General features: G+C 47.9%; 1 protein-coding gene across 1 annotated transcript; it reads right to left on the bottom strand.

The window, feature by feature from the left end:
• Positions 1-12,993: 12,993 nt before the first annotated feature.
• Positions 12,994-14,616, bottom strand: LOC111835068 (transcription factor Sox-3-like). Its single transcript, XM_023794990.2, has one exon. The coding sequence runs from the start codon at positions 14,392-14,394 to the stop codon at positions 13,504-13,506; it is 891 nt and encodes a 296-aa protein (XP_023650758.1). The 5' UTR covers positions 14,395-14,616; the 3' UTR covers positions 12,994-13,503.
• Between the last annotated feature and the right edge of the window lie 4,058 nt (positions 14,617-18,674).

Genomic DNA, 18,674 nt, shown 5'->3' with positions numbered 1-18,674 from the left:
GTCCATCGCAGGGAACTCACAGACAGAAGTATGTGCCAGTTAGCCCCAAGGTATGTCTCAGGACTGCGGCGGAAGCCCCAGGGAAAACCCCAGCGAGAAAGTGGAAGTGGGATTTAAACCCCACTCCTGGCGGTGTCAGGCTACAGTATTACCCACCGAGAAGCTAAACAAGCCAAAACGCCTTTATTTTTGTATAACAGCCTTTCCAGCATCACTTCTCCAAGGGCTTAGCAAGAACAGTAGCTCCAAATGAGAAGTCCATATGGGGGGGCAGGGGGTGCTACATACCCATTATATTTGGAGTTTTCCAGAAAATGTTATTTTTCAGGTCTATCTGACCATAGAATTTGATCTGATTCACTGCATGGACGACGACGATGGCAGGATGATGACATGCCCCCACCCAAATGACTGATTTAATGGTTCTGTGCCAAGGCCCAATTGCCCCCCTCTCACACCAGGGTCACACCACAGACTGCCCAGTAATCCTCCCCCTACCCCACCTCCCCCTCCTTCTGCCACCGTGCCCTCGGGCCAAACCCGTGTGATGGTAACTGGTTTCAGTTTAATTTGCTGACGCTATAATAAAAAAGCGAGATACCAAATGGACAAAAGTGCAAACCTTCTAAAGGGGAATTTGTGTCATTACATTTGTCTTCAAAATGTATACAAACAGGTGTATGTTTACAGATTTATACAGACAGGTGTATATTGCCAGGTGTATGTTCAGATTTGTATATAGACAGATGTATATTGCAAGGTGTTTGTTCACAGATGTGCACAGACTGGTATATACAAACAGGTGCATAATGCCAGGTGTATGTTCACATATGTGTACAGACAGGTGTATAGAGACAGGTGTATATTGTCCAGTTGTATGTTCACATATGTGTACAGACAGGTGTATAGAGACAGGTGTATAGAGACAGGTGTATATTGTCAGTTGTATGTTTACAGATGTGTACAGACAGTTGTATGCTGACAAGTGTATAGCAACAGGTGTATTGCAACAGGTGTATTGCAACAGGTGTATTTGCTGACAGGATTATACAGACTTAATTATCACCATGTGGATGCACATTAAAAAAAATGAAAATGAAAATGAAAATGAATGACATGGAATGGGGAAAGGCAGAGAAAAAGTAAATTATGAATTAAAGGTATCTTGCTGCAAAAGTGCATAGCATGCAGTACCCAAGCTGTCCACAGATGACAGCAGCAAATTAGCTTCATGACTGATGCTGAAGCCAGGCCTGAAAAACCACCAGAAAGGTGGGTATGGAGAAACTGGGAGAGAACAGCTACCAGACCAACGGTCAGTGACACAGCACTCTGCTGTCAGATGAAATAGCACGGTGCTCCTGAAAGAAATGTAGGAACTCAGTCAGCCCAAACTCTAATACCCTAAGCCTAAACCCTGTTTGTTTTTTTTCCGATATGTCAGTTGGATATTTTTAACATATATTATGGCAGGTATTGATATAATTTTTTCAATAAGCAAATTTCTCTGATCTCGAACACTACATTCTAACATATACATTTCTTTAAGAATCAAATAAGTGGCAGATTCCAACGTTATGCATATTCATAGCTGAGTAATAAGCAAGTGTGGGATGAGTTTTATGGGTAAAATCATGCATCATTATTCCATTATAAGCCATGTGGAAAATAACTTAACAGTGCAAAAACTCTGCTGAATCAACAAAAATATTTTCATGATTACCGACTAACAGGAAGTGAACTTTGTTCTAACTTCAGTGCCTGAAATCATATTTCAAAAGCATAATATGAAATATCGAAAGTCCCATTTGGGATTTTGATATCAAATGTACATACTTTGGCAGCAAATGGCATTTCCTTGTTATCAAATTTCAAACTCTTGATATGTAGTAAAAAAATTATATGAAATGCTGTTATCAAGATAAGCATTGTTTTCATTGCAGACAAGTTATAAATAGCCTCATTGTAAGCAATGCTTTTCACATGGACGATTTTCTTTTCTAATATAGCTCCTTTCAATGGGGCCTTTACCTCAAACCAAAGCACAGCGCTCATAGTACATTTAATTTATTTAGTAGATGCTTTTATTCAAAGCAACGCTTTTTGTGTCTGTCAGACCCTGGACTAACTGGGGGTTAAGGGCCTCGCTCAAGGATCCAATGGGGAAATCACTCTGTCAACCCTGGGATTTGAACCAGCAACCTTCCAATTACAGGCATAGTGCCTCATACCCCAGAAACTGACACCAGACCTGCGTTACTGAACCATGCTTGGGGTTTTCTGCACACCCAGGACAGGAATGCGACCTCTCACTTGGCCTGAGTGCTGTTCACATTTACTTTCGGCGTAATCCGCGGTACAGATGCGGATGTAAACTGTAATTAGAGAGCGGTGACATGGTATTACCGCTCATGGCGACATCAGACAGGCTCCCCCTACCCACGGCGGCCCCAAGATGAGGTGACGTGCACCCGCATGCGAGCGTGCGTGTCTCCGTGCAGCGTGTCCGCTGGGCGGGGCAGAGTGTGAGGGTGTGGGGCTTGCCAGGCTGCCGTGTCAGGCAAGATCCGACCTGTTGGACGAACCGGAAACGACACAGAGTCAAGAGAGAAGGGGCTGAAAGATGGAATGGGAGTGAGTGCTTGTTTCATTTCATGCCAGGAAGGTAAACAAGACTCATCTGGCCTGTAGCTTAATTATACAAGTGGACTTTAGGAGGTGCCTGAGACTTTGTGAGAACTTCACGTATCTCAGATCAGCATTTAATTAGGTTAATAAGGTAGTTGGCACAGAAAGATACAAAAACCCCGGAAACTGAGCCAATACACTTAGAGGACCCTCTGCTCCACATTGCCCCCTATTGTCAGATGGTGTCCCTGAATCCACATCCCTGGGCAAAGCTGCAATCACGTCAAGCCTTCAAGATCTCCAGGGCAGTAACTGCTCCACCATCTGACCCACTCAAGCAGGATCAAACAACCCACAAAGTAGAACTACCCCTTTTTTCCTGCCTTTTTAGAGCAGGAACTCCATCCTGGCACCTGGTCCTTCCACCGTTCCTCCTCGGCCATCGCTGGCCTCTCTGCTTCTCCTCCTCAGTCGTCTACCTCCACACAGGTGAGCTACAATCATCCAGGGGTTCAGGCATAAGACCTGAAAGTCTGGTTCGCCTTGTGTAGTCAGTCTCACATGATGCCAGCCTTGGGAGGGGGGGGGGTGACCATGCTGGGGGGAGGGGCGTCCAGACAGAGATCAGCTACCTGCCCCGGGGCCGAAAATTTACACCGAGAAAGGGGTGCGCAATCCCTCCACAGGGCAGCGGGGCACAGTGCCGGCTCCGAGTTCCCATAACAAGACGCTTCCCGCTTGCTGCCTTCCAACCCGCTCCTGCTCTCACAGCCACACCCTGCGTGTGCAACACCCAAGCCGTCGGGCACGACCTGGCAGAGGCCCCATTGCAGAAGCACGCCACCGCCTTCCATTACCCACAATCCCTCTGCTCTGGCCCCAATGACCTTCACGTCCACAGGCTCTGCTACAGAGGTACGCCAGCCTCTTTATTTACCCACAATCCCTCTGCTCCGGCCCTGTCAATCTTTTTTTGCTGGACTCATGAACTTTTTAGTGAAAAATGAATCTTCAGCCCTACAATGGCCTCTCCCTCTTTGGCCCCATTCAGTGAGGTTCATCTCTCATTATTTGTCACAGGGGCAGTTTAGCTGACTTTTCAGTTAATAGTTTCCATTTAACAGGCACTTTTTTTCTAGGGTCAGTCCATTCCTGGAGTGAACAGGGCTTAGGGGCCCAATGGTGAAGCCAGCCTTTGGACTAGTCACCTACCCATCACAGGCACAGCATGCTAACCTGATAGCCATATAGCACCCTCCACTTAGCAGCTTCCTCTGAATTAAAAAAATTCTGTCTCTTTTCAAATGAGACACTGAAGCATAACTGATGTAACACTGGACATTTTACAGGTATCACATGCTGTCGTTCAGCTGAGAGAGACATGTCACATTGACTTTGTGGGAGGGGCTTCCTGAATGATATTGACCACCAGGAGTAGCACTGAGGGAGGGACAGGACAGGGGGATTACTGAGAGCATACTTAGAGCACTGCACTCACCGGCATCTCCTCGATCCTGTCCCAATGGTCAAGTCGCCATTTTCACAGCTGGTGGTCCAAGGGCCGTGGGTGGGGGACTGGCATCTCCCAGCATGCAGCAGGAGATGAAAGGGGTAATCTATCCCCCAGCACCGGACACAACCTGTACCGTGGGGGGGGGGGAACGCTCATAATCAGGGCCAAATCAGCTGAAGTACAGTAGCTCTCTGGTGAGGAAAGTTGCTGATTGACTGGGGACATGGAGGGGCAGAAGGTGATAACAGCCTGCTTTTCATTGGATGTGAACCAGGAGCCTACCCATCAGCCACCTGGGCGATGTGGGCCACACATGGTGACAGCTTACTAACCTCCACACATCTGCCTTACAGAATCAGTGGCCCTGAACCTAACCTGAAACTGCCCAGAGGGGTTATGTACATATGTCCTACTGTGTGAAAGAAGAATCCAGAATGCTTGGCCATGCTACACGCGTGACTGTGAGCTCCTGGCAGACAGCAAGCGGTAAGCTTTGGCCCATGGAGATAACTTGAGGAGCTCAAGGACCTGGGAGCCAGGGCTCCTATGATGTGGGAGGAGCCAGAGGGAGCGGCCAGCTGGGGGCGCCATTGGGGCGTGACGCAGGAGCGGCATGTGAGGAATCCGTAGCATGATTCAGAAGCGTTCCCTGCAAATAGCTACCTGTAGTTCATGTGCATCTTGGCGCACCCTGAACCACCCAAAGCAAAAAGCACCGAGGAGGGCAGGTGACGACATCAAAGGATTCCACGCTGGCGTTTATGTGGCGCGACCCTATAACCAGGTGGCGCTACGGGTAATTTGATTGGTTTTCATCGTCAGGTCTCGAGGTTTCTGTGATATGTCCCGGTGACCTTCTTCACACTATGTGGAGTGTATGTTATTGCTTAAGGTGAACCTTCTCAGTCAGAGCAGGAAGGATGGGAGGAGGTTGGGGATGCATCTATTGAGCCTCCAGCAGACCCCTCCCCTCCATTCCAGCCGCACTCCCCTCCCCCGCCTTCGTGAGCCTGAGGCTCATTCCACCCCTTTCTGCCACCTGAGCCTCCTGCCTTGGTTAGCACACAAAATGGGCCCCAGACCCTGCCAGGATGAGGTGGGGGCCGTGGGAGGGGGGAGGAGGGACGAAAGCCTCCACCTGGAGGTCACATGACCACCCGGAGATCACATGACCACAATCCTCTACAGACTCTCAAATCTAAATGGCAAAAACAGTGCGACTGGACCGTTATGGTTATCGGCATTATCGATTATGACCTGCTTTGGTCAGGTTAGGTTTCTGTCTCAGCTGACATGATTTAAGACAAAGAGCAGCTTCAGGTATCTGAACTGTTGCGGTTTATCAGTGATTCTTCTGCCTAACGTTTGTCACCAGTGCAAGTTGAATCTGACACCTGTGCTGTGTGAAACACACCTGCTTCAGATGCACCTGTAGACTCCGCCTTCTGGGAGGCTTCGAACCATGGGCCCTCGTTTGCTCGGGGTTAGAGTGCAGGCTCCCGAGAGCACAGAGGAGCAGTCCGAACGAGCCGTTCTGGGGCCGCAGCGTGGCCCAGCGGGTCAGCACTCTGTGCTAGTGATTGAAAGGTCGCTGGTTCAGATCCTATGGCTGGCAAAGTAATTTTACCATTGGGCCTGTGAGCAAGATCTTTAACTCCAGTCTCTCCAGGGACTGACTGGCCCTGCTTTCTCATAAACGTGTGTCGCTTTCAATAAAAGTGTCTCCCAAATACATAAATGCCAAGTAAGGTGACAGGCTTCCTCAGATAACTGGCCTCTCCTCCTTATTGAACCACACACACACACACACACACACACACACAGATTTGATCCATAAAGGATAGCCTGTCAGAAATGTGCAGAAAGTCCTCATCCCCGACAGAGTGCTGTAGACAAAGAGAGCAGGAAAATGTTGGACGTTTGGCATTTGGCACCTGTGGAGACTGAGTGTGAGTGCCCCCTTCAGGGCGGAGGCTGCAATCACCCAGAACATCAGACAATGGGCTCCACTCAAATAGAGAGCAAAAGCCAAACATTGCTCAGTCTTACGTTACTGTCTTTCCACCATATTTTATCATATTCTACACCACAAAACAAATGTGAGGGACATTTGTGGTGATGGGTTTGTTGTCATGGGGAGTGGGCTGGGGGGGGGGGGCGGTCATGAAGAATATGCAAATGGACCCCAGAAGGGCTGAATTTTATGGGTTTAGAATTTAGTGCAGACAACCAGAATAATCGAATGTGGGAACCAGAAATCCCTGCCCTCTCCACCCCCTGCAGCTCCTTTCCCACATCCCCCCCCAACCCTACCCCCATGCCCCCCCCCCCACCCCCGAAGCCCACACAGGGAAAACTCTCATTAACGTCTCCTTACAGGAGCAAGGGAGGGGAACGGCTGGGGGGCAGGATGTGGCAGACTTGATCAGGCTGAATGACCGATGCCTGATTACGACACCATTTTCCCAGCGGGCAGCTGAAGGCCATCCGGCGGCGTGCGGATCGGGGCGGCCAATCCGCACAGCGCTCTCACGCGTAATGACACAGAGCCATTCGGGGCTGCCTCGCTGCCCTCCCCGGTACCGTTATTCCTCTGATACAGATCCTTTCAGGGTGCTGGGCCCTTTCCTCCATCTTCAGTGTCTCTCTTCAGCATTCTTCCTCTGTGTCATCGCTCATCCGTCGATCAGTCACCACATTCTGCATTTACACTTAAAACCTCCCTCTGTTTGGGACGTCAAACTTCGTTTATCGTTGTGTTAGTTGCTGATCTCATGCTCCCCCCCCACCCACCCCCATGTTCACAATGACCCCCTCCTCTCCCACCCCCCCCCCCCCCACTGCCCCCTGCAGGGGGAAAAGCTGCACTACTCTTCCCAAACACACCCCAGAGAGAAAGTGATGGCAGCTCTGGGGAGACTCTTATCCAGCAGACAGACACATGGGGGAAAATCACATGCATTTCACAGCCATTGCATGATGCATCGTATGGAATTTCTCAGATATGATTGGGCAGCCCAATCACATGACCTGGCATCTCGTTTGTGTCACCAAACGCTCCTGTTCCCCTATAAACCTTGGGCTACACCCCCACCCCCAACATCTCACATCACTTCCTTGACCCCCTGACCTGTGGGTCATAAATGGGACCCCCCCCACCCCCACAGGGTCAGCCCTGATTGGTACATTTGAATATGAAATGATTCCCACTGACCCTGGGAACTGCAGGAAGCACAAAGGTAAGCCACCACCCCCCCCCCCCCCCCCAAATGGGGGGCCTCTAATCACCCCACGTCTTCACTAGAGTTTTATAGCTGTTCTATTATTAATAATATCGTGCAGGAATATTACTCGTTTCTCTAACTTTTTTATGCAGATTTGACAAGTGTGTCATTAGACTGATGTGCTTAGGATTTCGGCATCGTTCACACAAACACCCCAGACCAAGGGTCACAGTGGAATTAAGGGAGAGTGAGGGAGGCACAACAGAGCAGGAGATGAGTAGTGGGGGGGTATGAGAGCGGCACAAGAGGAACAGGAGGAGGGTGCATTAAAATGAGGGTCAGGAGGAAGGAAAAACAGAGCAGGAGGCGAGAAGAAGAGGGGCATAAGAATGAGGGCGAGGAGGGAGGAAAAGCAGAGCAGGAGGTGAGGGGCAGATGAGAATGAGGGAGAGGAGGGAGGAAAAGCAGAGCAGGAGGTGAGGAGCAGATGAGAATGAGGGAGAGGAGGGAGGAAAAGCAGAGCAGGAGGCGAGGAGCGGGGGGCATGAGAAGGAGGGGGAGAGCCCCGTCGTGTTAGCATGACAAAAGCTCTGCCGCCGGCGCTACTGATTGGTGTCACGGCTCAGTGCCGAGGCCAGGCCGCCCCCTGGGTGGCTGAGGAGCGGCTATACGCCTGGGGTGTGAAACTCCGGGCCAGTGGGGGTCACAGGGGGGCAGGGGCGTGGAGAAAGGCCCCCTCACATTGTAATTTTGGGGACTGGGACCAAAATGATTTTCACGGAAGGAAAAACGGGGCAGAAAATGAGATTCAGCCTGATGATCGTTGTCTCCAGCAGAGCTGAGGGACCATCATGGCCGCATGGTCACATGACCGCGCGGCCTTCTGATACGGGGAGCTGCCCTGCAGCCGTCACCTTGCCTTTGTCCTCGCGTTCTGCCACTCTCGTGATGTGTCACGATGTCCCTCGACACCTCACCCCGCATAAGAATAGGTCACCCCTGGATGGGGCCATTGGCAGAGCCGTTAGCAGTGCAATGGGCCCTCGTTCCTGGCTACCTGCAGCTACTGTGCAGGGCCGGGCTGACAGGATCACCAGCAGGTCACCTCATTAGCAGGAACAGACCAGGCAGGGGATTAACAGGTTGACTGGTGAAAGCCAAGGCTTCTTCAGTGAGCACATGTTGCGTTACACGTGTTACGGGGTCACATGATCAGTCTTCACAAAAGCAGAACTACAGCTGATGCCTCGGGCCTTTTGCAAACTGTATAGTCTAGGGACAGTGTAGTGGGTGTGGTCAGGATTAACCAATAGGAGACCTTCAGGATTCCTCCACAGATTCCTCTCAGGGGAGAGCCATGTTTTGCCCCATACATCCCCCCCCCCCCCCCCCCCCACCGCTTAACCCCTAAGCTAGGTGACAGACTGGGACACACATCACATTTATTTTGTTGAACACAAGTGAGGCATGGAGCACATCACAAACATACGACTGTCAAGGAGTCGGCCAGGCGTAGTTGCAGCTGGGCTGAGTTTCCAGTGAGTAACAAGGTACACAAGTGAGGAGAAGCCGGCTGGTAGGAGAGGAGAGGTGCTGATCACAGAGACACTCAGCAAAACACGGCCGTACAGGGGAACACGGCTGTCCTCTGCAGGGTCTGGCGTTTAGAGCAACAGATGGCTGTAAAGCAGGCTGAGGACAGTCAAAGAGGGACGATTCAGAATGTGCCGCAGCAGCACCGCCAGCAGGGGGCAGAATGAGGCAGGTGAGCCCCCCCCACAGTAATATCAGAGCTTCCGTGACGACCACGAGGCCCCAGCAGAGCTGTCCCCGGCCTGGCCACGCCCCCCCCCCCCCCCCCCCCGCAGCGTCCTCTAAGACTGACGCAGCAGGGGGTGGTGTGTGCGTGTTTTATACAGTAAAAATGCACCTCTTGACCTGTTTAGCAGGGGTGGGGGGTGGTGATTCCCCTCCCGCACAGAGAATCCACCCATAGCTCCAGGCCTACAAGAAAAATCTTCTCTAATTACCTGTACAGGTTGGTCTGGAAACCGGAGCCCTGAAACCTGTTTTTTATCGCTGCGCCCTGTGCGTCATATCATCTATAATAATCTGCTGGCATGTGGACAGCAGCTGGAAACACTCGCGGATCACAAAGGCAGGGAAGCCAACGGCATCTCTCCAGCGGCCAGACCGTGGCTCACAAATGCTGCCGCTGAACAGGGGCTTCGGCAACCGCCGCACGCAAATGGCCAATGACGAATCTCGAATCGTATATCAAAGGAAACTGACATCCTAAAACATGACTTTCAGAAACACATTTAATCAAGACCCTTGAATTGTAAACTAATATTCTATTCACTGTGACATTAGAGCCAGGGGCTTCTGGCTGATTGGTCAGTGTAGGCAGGACTGACGTTCCAGCACCTTCTGCTCAACTGAACTCAAATGAAACCACGGTGAAGCAACTGCAGCTATAATCAGCCGGAGACATCAGGGTTATGACAGCCTTGTCGTGATGTCCGCCCTATCCACCCTTGGGATCTTGCAGACGGGGATGAAAAGCCTTGGTGAAACTTAAAAGGACGTTGGGTTTCACTTCAGCAGCTCCTCCCTGCCCAGCAAGGAGAAGCATAGAGGGAGAGCATGAGGCACTGGGAAGGTCATCAGAGGTCAGTGGGAAACCCAAGCCCCCTCCCCCCCCACCATCTTCCGCAAAAGGGGCAACAGTGCTGTGAAAGCCTCTGTTTGGTCAGCTTCTTCACTGCATGCCATCCATCTCACCCTGCTCGAAATACCCCACTTCGCCAGCAGGAGGATGGTGTTTAAGGACACATATTGCTAATGTTAAGAATGCCATCATAAATGCAGAGAAGTTCCCACACATCGTCCCTGTTGCACTCTCCACTGTGTAACTGGGAAGCACTGTAAGAAACACTGAATATTGTGGCATCTACATCAGAGGAGGCTTTATTCTCAAACTGCTTACAAGCGAGCTGGAACTGGAGAAATTCCAGTACAAGGAAATCACTAGAAAAATGTTATGGAAGTTGAGGGATGGGTGGATGAATTGATGGAAACCACAGGTAGGTTGGGGTTATGTGGCTGAATGACAAAGGTCATGGGTTTGAATCCCATGGCCTGCAGAGTAATTAAATCACCAGTTGGCCTTTAAGCAAGGCCTGTAACCATGGGATGCTGCCAGAGCCTGTGCTCTGACTCCAAAGTTTCCTCACATGTGCAATGGCAAATACATATAATGTAAACTGTGTGATCTTGTCCCATTACATCATACTCATATACAGTCTTGTTTCTTCTGAAACTCCTGGCAAAATACCATTTTCGGCCGTCTATACGGAGAGACAATGACTTCAGCTCTCCATATATTAGTGGTTTAGCTTCAGAGATTTATTTCACAAATATTTAAGGCAAGCGTTTGTTCTACACCTGTGTTTCTTGACCTAGCACACTTGAACCATACAATCAAGCAATTAAGAACATGGAATACCTGGTACAGGTGTGCTGGGAGCTGGGAGGGTCCCTGAGGACTGGGATGAGAAACCGAGATCTAGACCAAACTGAAAGACTCGGTCATACAGTCATTCCCTGCACTTTATTAGGCTGCTTCTGGTCTAGTGAGCCCCAGACCCCCCCCCCCCCTCCAGTTACAGTTCCCAAACCCTGATGCCCAAGGCCAGACTCTACTCTTTCCTATTTCCAAATTCTTTTCCTGCTCTTTTTCTTTCCTTCCCTCCATCCTTACGCCTCCATGACCAGAGTACTTCATCCCCCCCCCCCCCCCCCCCCCCCCGTAATGGACACCACCCCACCTTGTCCTACAGGATGGAGCCATTATTTAGTCTCACACACCATTTTTGTTTCTAACACATATAATTATTGTATTAATAGCAAAGAAATTCCTCTGGGTTCCATCAAACCAAAAATCTTTATGCCACACAGTTCCGGAATCATCAGAGTTGCGATTTCCTAGCTTTAAATGCGCCTCAATGCGTTATTATTTGAATGAAGTCAGCCTTCATAGCATCAGTATCCACTATCCACTTCAATTTAGGAGGCCAATTAGTCCTTCTTGACCAAATTAAAATGCTTGAATGCTTATCATTAAGGGGTTACACACATTCAATGAAATGTTCTTGGTCTTTTTCTTTTTAGGTTGAATGGTCAAATCTCGGGGGGGGGGCTCAAAAGATAGGCATTTGGGGAAAAACACTCAATTTGTTGAGAATTCAAGTTGCAATAAAATAAAACTGCAGCTTAAATTTCACTTCGAAGCAGGTGAGGAATATCATTATTATTGATGTTTCCCCGTCTAAAACCCACAAGTGGAATAAGATCAGATTCTATCTTATTTTGGTGACATGTCTGTCTGCATCACAGTACGTTTTATTTAGCTATAGATAAAGTCTGGCAGAAAACAGCTGTATTGTCACTCAGTGTCTCACAGCCCCACGGTTGTGAGGTTGATTCCCATGTGGAAGTTGTATGTTCCCCCTGTGTTTGCTGTGGCTTTCCTCCGATTTCTCCAGTTTCCTCCCACGGTCCAAGAACATGTGGTTAAGTGAGCAGGTCTTTCTAAATTGCCCATCGTGTATGAGCGTGAAGTTGTGCAAAATGGATGGGTTTTGTCATCTTGATGGATGGTGCATGGTACCCCACTCATTTCCTGACCTCAGACACCCCATGAACTAAGAGAACAAAATGTCAACAGGAAGGTTATCTGTTAGGCTGGACACAGAGCGTATGATGTATCAGAACTGCGAACAGCGCTGACAGATGGCACGGAATTGAACCCCCCCCCCATAAAAGTCACTCCCAGCCAGCTGAAAAGAGGCGCTCAACTGTTTGAAAAAGGGACACGCAGGATATCAGCATGTTCTGCACGGTCTCTCACGGAGCCCACATTCGCAACGTCTGAGGGGTTTTTCCAGACACGCGGAAAGCTCATGTCTACAAATAAGCCTGGATCTTTGGACCCAACCCCCATTTTTTTTAAACCAAGAACATAGGCTAATAAACTTCGGCTTCCTTCTATTAAACATTACTTTACAAACAAAACTTAGCAAATCATTAATGCGCGCCATTAATACTTTCAAAAAGAAATCCGAAAATAGATTTAATGAAGCAGGCGTGATTTCAGGAACATAAACTTAGAGACTCGGTCTCCACAATCCGTGAATGAGCTTATCTAAAACCCCTAAGCCCAAACCTACAGGCGGCACAGCGTATGTATTGGGCTACCAAAGAAATAACAAAATCTTCACCTGCCCTTAAGATACGGGGAAGTCTGCACCTGTATGTTGTTTTATATGATTCGATAATACCTTAAATTACACGGTCTTAGACCGATCGATCCAGACTTATATCCCAGCAGCGTCGTATATTTAAATTAAACAATGTAATGTTTCTAATTACATCACATATGTTAGTAACCACGGAGTTAGGGGATGAAAACGAAGCACATCCGCTCAACTTTTGTTATGTGACAAATGAAAGGGGAAGAGACCTCCACCGCAGTGATATTATACACCGCCGATTTGCAGAAATAAACCCGGGTCATCGCGGACACTGAAACCATTATCACATAGGCCGCAAGGAGAAAGCAGGACATGATTTTGTACAAATTTATTCATTTCAGAAATGTCTTCAAACATGAAGAAATCGGAGCCGCAATGTCTCCAAGCCTGTGATAAGCGCGTAAAAAAATATCACAGACAAGGTATACAGGAACATGGCGAAATTTAAAAAAGTTTAAAAAAATACTATAAATTAAACGACTCTCGTGGCGCTTTCGTTTAAAAAACTAGTTCATAAAAACAGACAGTACACAGTAGTGTACACCCAGGTGGAGTACTGCCGAGACAAACATGCGTGAACAGTGGTAAACTCCCTCATCACAAAACTACCGAAAGCAAAATGCCCCCGAGAGACACCATCCTTCCCGTAACAGCATTACAATTAATTTTGACAGACAAGTCCGGCTTCCCCCAGGGAGGTACCGCTGGATTTCAAAGTCCATGGGTAGCACGGATGAACACCATTAAAACACTCAACGGGATTAAAAACCATCTCCAAAGCAGTTCAGAGTTTAAGAGTTCAGGTACTGGAGGTGCGGAGTCTTTAGATGTGGGTGAGTGGGAGCGTCGCCGTAACGCCGGCAGCTGAGCTCTGGTAATGCTGGTGGACAGCGTGCAACCTGCTGCTCTGCAAAGCCGGGTGCTCCGCTCCCTCCCCACCCGGAGGGAGATACATGCTGATCATGTCCCGCAGGTCCCCCAGGCAAGCCCGCTGCGAGTGCGAGGTTATTGCGGGTGGAGGTGAGCTAGGCTCGGTCTTGCACACAGAGGGCATGGATCCCAAACCCATGGCGCTGGAGGTCTGTTGCGCGTACGCGGGGGTCATGCTGTACGTGGACGCGGCGTTCATGTATGTCTGGGTGGAGGACATCATGGGGTACTGGAGGCCAGCCATTTCGTACCGGTGCATCTGCTGGAGGTGCGGACTGTTCATGCTGTGCGGCTGGGAATAGCCAAGCTGGTCCTGCATAAGGGTGTAGGCACTGTTGGTCCAGCCGTTCATGTGAGCATAACTGTCCATCCGCTGTCCCATGGAGACGGCGCTGTTCACGGCGCTGGCACCTGGCGCTAGGAGTCCACCGGACAGGGAGTACTTGTCCTTCTTAAGAAGGGTCTTGGTCTTCCTGCGGGGTCGGTATTTATAATCCGGGTGCTCCTTCATATGCATGGCCCGTAGGCGCTTGGCCTCATCGATGAAGGGTCGTTTCTCAGCATCGGTCAGGAGTTTCCAATCGGCGCCCAAGCGCTTACTGATCTCCGAATTGTGCATTTTGGGATTTTCTTGAGCCATTTTCCTGCGCTGACCCCGGGACCACACCATGAAAGCATTCATTGGACGCTTAATCCGGTCCTGGTCGCTGTCCCCGCTGTTCTTGCCGCCCGCGTTGGGCTGCGGTAGCGACGTCTTTATCTCGCTTTCCATCACGTTATACATTTAGCTGTTCTTTAAGGGCTGGATCACCCTTTTAATAAAGGTAAAAGTAAAACTTAAAAGCAGAGCAATGTGAAGCGCCTTGAGCTCGCTGCACCAGGATAAACACGACCAAGCAACTCGGCACCTTGCTGGACCCTGAAACAAAACTCCGCAAACTTGTCCAGCGAGCTCAGCTGTTAATAGCAGCCCGGCGTGTGATGTGATTGACGGCGTAACGAGGAGCGGCACCGCAGCCAATCAGCGGCCGCCTTTCGCTTCGCCGTACAATCCGAAAGCGAGTAAAGCCGCACTCACTGAGTCTCAATTCGGATAAATTCAAATATACTGGCAGAACTTTAAGACTTGATTTATGAATTCAGAGTTTATTGTCTCCATAAATATCCTGTTTTAGGGAACTGGTATGACTTAAAAAACAACACATTTTTACGAAATGTTTAAAAGTCAGTTAATCGGCATTTTTGTACCATCTGTATGATAAAGACTGGTGTAAGATTAAAATGAAAGGCTGATTATTTTCCACAAAGACAAAACTTAAAATGTTATATTATGCAGCCTAATCATAGAACAAATTTCCTCTTCGTTTCTGTAATTAAGTTCAGACCACCTTGAAAGTCCATTTTTGCCGTTCCTATATCAACTGGGTCTAATTAAACTTTAATTGTTCCGAAAATTTGCGTGTTACTGCGAACTGATTTATTTTCTATGGCTAGAAATAGCGATACCACTAAATTATTCTGCATTGCTATTTTTCAATACCAGGTAACCTGATTAAGTTAGACGCGTAATCACGGTGTATTTGTAATCCTCTGTTGGAGAAATAGCTTACTACATAATTACCGTGTAAGTATACTAAATTACATTTAAATTGACTGAAACTGGAATGTTTCCGATCGGGAATAGGAATAACCTGATTTTAAAAGCCACTCACACCACCTAGTGGTGCAAGCGGTTCCCTACAGCACCAGAAAATACTGCTGTTGTCAGTGGGAATAGTCTGCTGGGTAAGACGTCCGAGGCAAGTTAAGATCCCGGGGCGGCGCTTAGACGATGCATTTATATTTGATATGAGAAGGTAATGTAATATAATAGAATTAATGCAATTACAAGGTTTGACATTTATATTCAATGAATGATACCTAAACTGCTTAAAATCCACACCGGGCGTTTGCATCGAGGCATCGTGATTCCTGTATGCGCCGACGATTAGCATAAACTCTTGTTAAACACTTAATCCGATGTCCGGGTGAGTGTTTCAGTGGAGTCCCGCAGATCTTCTCACCTGTTAATGATTATAACGATTGCCCGCAATGGCGCTACTAGCCCATTAACACGCTGGCCATTAAATAGGTGTCAAATATTTCATCATCCTGAAGAAGCAGCGTTTTTACGCGGGCCTCGTTTTTCTTTTTTTAACAACAGTATAATTCTTTATTTGTTTTGTCATCTTTTACCAAAAGCAAGTATGATAAATGTCGTAACAACTGCAGAAAAATGTAAGTACACTGGCGATATTAAACAGGAGTAAAGATTTATCACATATTTAGGTTACTGTACGAAGAGGCGTTAATAAGGGTTTATGGGTTTCATTGGCAGTAAAATAATTGTTTTCTTGGGCATGTTTGAATTTAGGTCCAGAACAATTGATTATTGTCGAATGGTGATTATTTATCCATCCATCGATCAATCCATCCATCTTCTGTAACGGCTTGTCCTGTGTAGAGGTGCGTGGATCCAGGGCCTATTCGGGAAACTACAGGCACAAGGCAAGGAATAACCATGGATGCGGCGCCATCCCGCCGTAGGGCACACACAAAACCATTTACACAAAATTCCACGTGCACATTCATGTAAATGTTAATTTACTTGCAATCCAGCCACATCAAAAAGTCTAATGGCTTTGTAAAACCTTTTTTTTTTTAAATACGGCTGGTAATGCTGTCGAACCATCCGACTGCTTTATACATTTTTATTTATAAATTGAGAAAGGAATAATTATTTGAGATCTTAATGCAGGGTTGGTATCAGGGGGGGGCATTCGCGGGCCATGCCCCCCCCAAGAAGGAGCTATTGAGAATCTCGAAATCCCGCCCAATAAGGACACCGTCATTTATTTGAGCTGAATTTTATTTTACAATAAAGTCGTTCATTTTAAAAGAAGAGGCGCGGCTTCCGATCACAGACGAATTGTTTGGCGCCAACACCGTCTTAATTATTTCTGCCAGGTTTAAATCTAAATCTACACTTTGTCACGCATAAAATCATTTTTCTTGCCCAGGGTGTTATCACACCCTTTCGTATTATCAAATCTGCCCCTTTGTTATGTAATGATGCTTTACGTAAAGTTTCGGTTTGAAAATACGTCACTAAAAACATTTATTTCACTCACACAGGCCACTTACCCCCGCAGGATAAGCAGATACAGGAAATGGACGGATGGAGATGCAGATCACAGCATTTACACGCAGGAACAGTGATTGGCTAGTTACCAGAGCCTCAGTAGTGTGGTCCAGTTAGAAAGCTCTGTATTGTAGACTAACCTGATCACTGGAAAAGCAAATATTACAAAAAGATATTTACTGGTACATCACACTTAACATATTTAAAACCTGTATGCCAATATTGTGTGTGTGTATGTGTGTGTGTGTGTGTGAGAGAGAGAGAGAGAGAGAGAGCCTTACATTTAAAATATGGAATTACGCAGGACAGTGCAGTGGTACAGTGCTTAGCATTCACACGTCTGGGACTAGGGCTGAAGTCTCCACCCTGACTGCATGCTCTCCCCAAGTCGTCATGGGCTTTCCTCTGGGTACTCGTGTCACCCCCCCCCCCGTCCCTAAAACATGAATTGGAGTTGCCTGTAGGTGTGAGTGTGTCCTATGGCGGGTGGGCACCTCACCCTGGGTTATTCCCTGCTTTGAGCCCCTGACCTCCTGTTACCTGAATAGGATGAGCTTGATGGATGCACAGATCTTGGACCGTTTCATAAAAGACAGTAAAATTGACGATTAAATCCTGTCATAAAATGATTCTGGACTTTGATTTGAAATAATCTGTCATGTTAAAAGGCTAATATTGCAATATCTTCATGGGCCAGTAGGAGGCAGTGTGAATTGTCTCAGATTCACAATATGGTACATCACCAGCAGATAAAATGTGCTGGTAAATTAGCTAGTTCTGTAAATAAGAGACAGATATTACATGTGTTACGGATGGGCATGATGAAGGACGAACGATCCACATTGTGGCTCACAAAATAAGACTTAGAACTTGGAAAAAAGAACAGAGAGACCATGAAGGGAGTCAAAAACAAAGTAGGTAAATGACAAAACTAAGGGAGGGAGCAACACGAACAACCGTGGTAAACAGCAACAAACACACAGTGACCAACTGAGGAAACGGGGCAAGGGCAGGCACATATATATACATATGAGGGCTTCAACAAGGGATGGGGGGTTACTACAGAAGACTAAGGGCTATGACTAACAAGAAACCGTGAGCTTAATCAAGAATCACTACAGACGCAAACACCAGGAAAGACTGGAAACATGGGTACAGAACATAACTACAAGCAAGAGATAAGGAGCAAACACAAGGAACTATAAGAGGAAAAACACCAACTTATACAGGGGTATATAACAAATTTATAAACGTTAAATTGTAAGTAGTCGAGGTTGGCCAGTCTAAAAGCACAGGTGGGAGGTCGGCCTCCCTCATAACCACACACTCAGCCCATTGAGCTTAAAGAACAAGAACACAGACAAGGGACTAACAAACCTGGGACATAACAGGAGATGGGTTGCCCAGCGACATGAATGGATAAATGACACATGGACCAGGGCAGGACAGAGACCCGAATCGCAGATCCTGCTAGACCCCATCCCAGCCACATTAGCGCCTTTCCCCACTGTGTTGAATCAGGAACGAGCCCTTCCCTTTACTGTCCCTCCCCCATAAGGTTTAACTGTGATTCCCTCCATCTCAGAATCATTGCTAACCGATGTGTGAGTGACACCGCTGGAGACAAATCAGGCACAGCACCAGTCACCTAAGACTGCAATCAAAGATTGGGCCTGTAAGCCAAGAGGGACATCAGAAAGAGGAAGGGCTGCCATTGCCATGAACATGGGATTCAATGTTAGTCTTCAGTCCGGCTCAAAGAACATGGTTCAATTAAAGGTGAACGTGTCCAGGTGAGCAGAAGCTTCCCGTCCAGGACCTGGATGGTCCTTTGTGTCCCAGTTTTCTGTGCAGACCCATCTCTGTCGTTCCCCATTCACATT

The sequence above is a fragment of the Paramormyrops kingsleyae genome, chromosome 10 (assembly GCF_048594095.1).
Source record: "Paramormyrops kingsleyae isolate MSU_618 chromosome 10, PKINGS_0.4, whole genome shotgun sequence".
Taxonomy (NCBI): domain Eukaryota; kingdom Metazoa; phylum Chordata; class Actinopteri; order Osteoglossiformes; family Mormyridae; genus Paramormyrops; species Paramormyrops kingsleyae.
This window is presented reverse-complemented; position numbering and strand designations above follow the sequence as displayed.

Bases quoted from the DNA above. Each gene is read 5' to 3' on its own strand.
- LOC111835068 (XM_023794990.2), bottom strand. From the start codon at position 14,394: ATGTATAACGTGATGGAAAGCGAGATAAAGACGTCGCTACCGCAGCCC.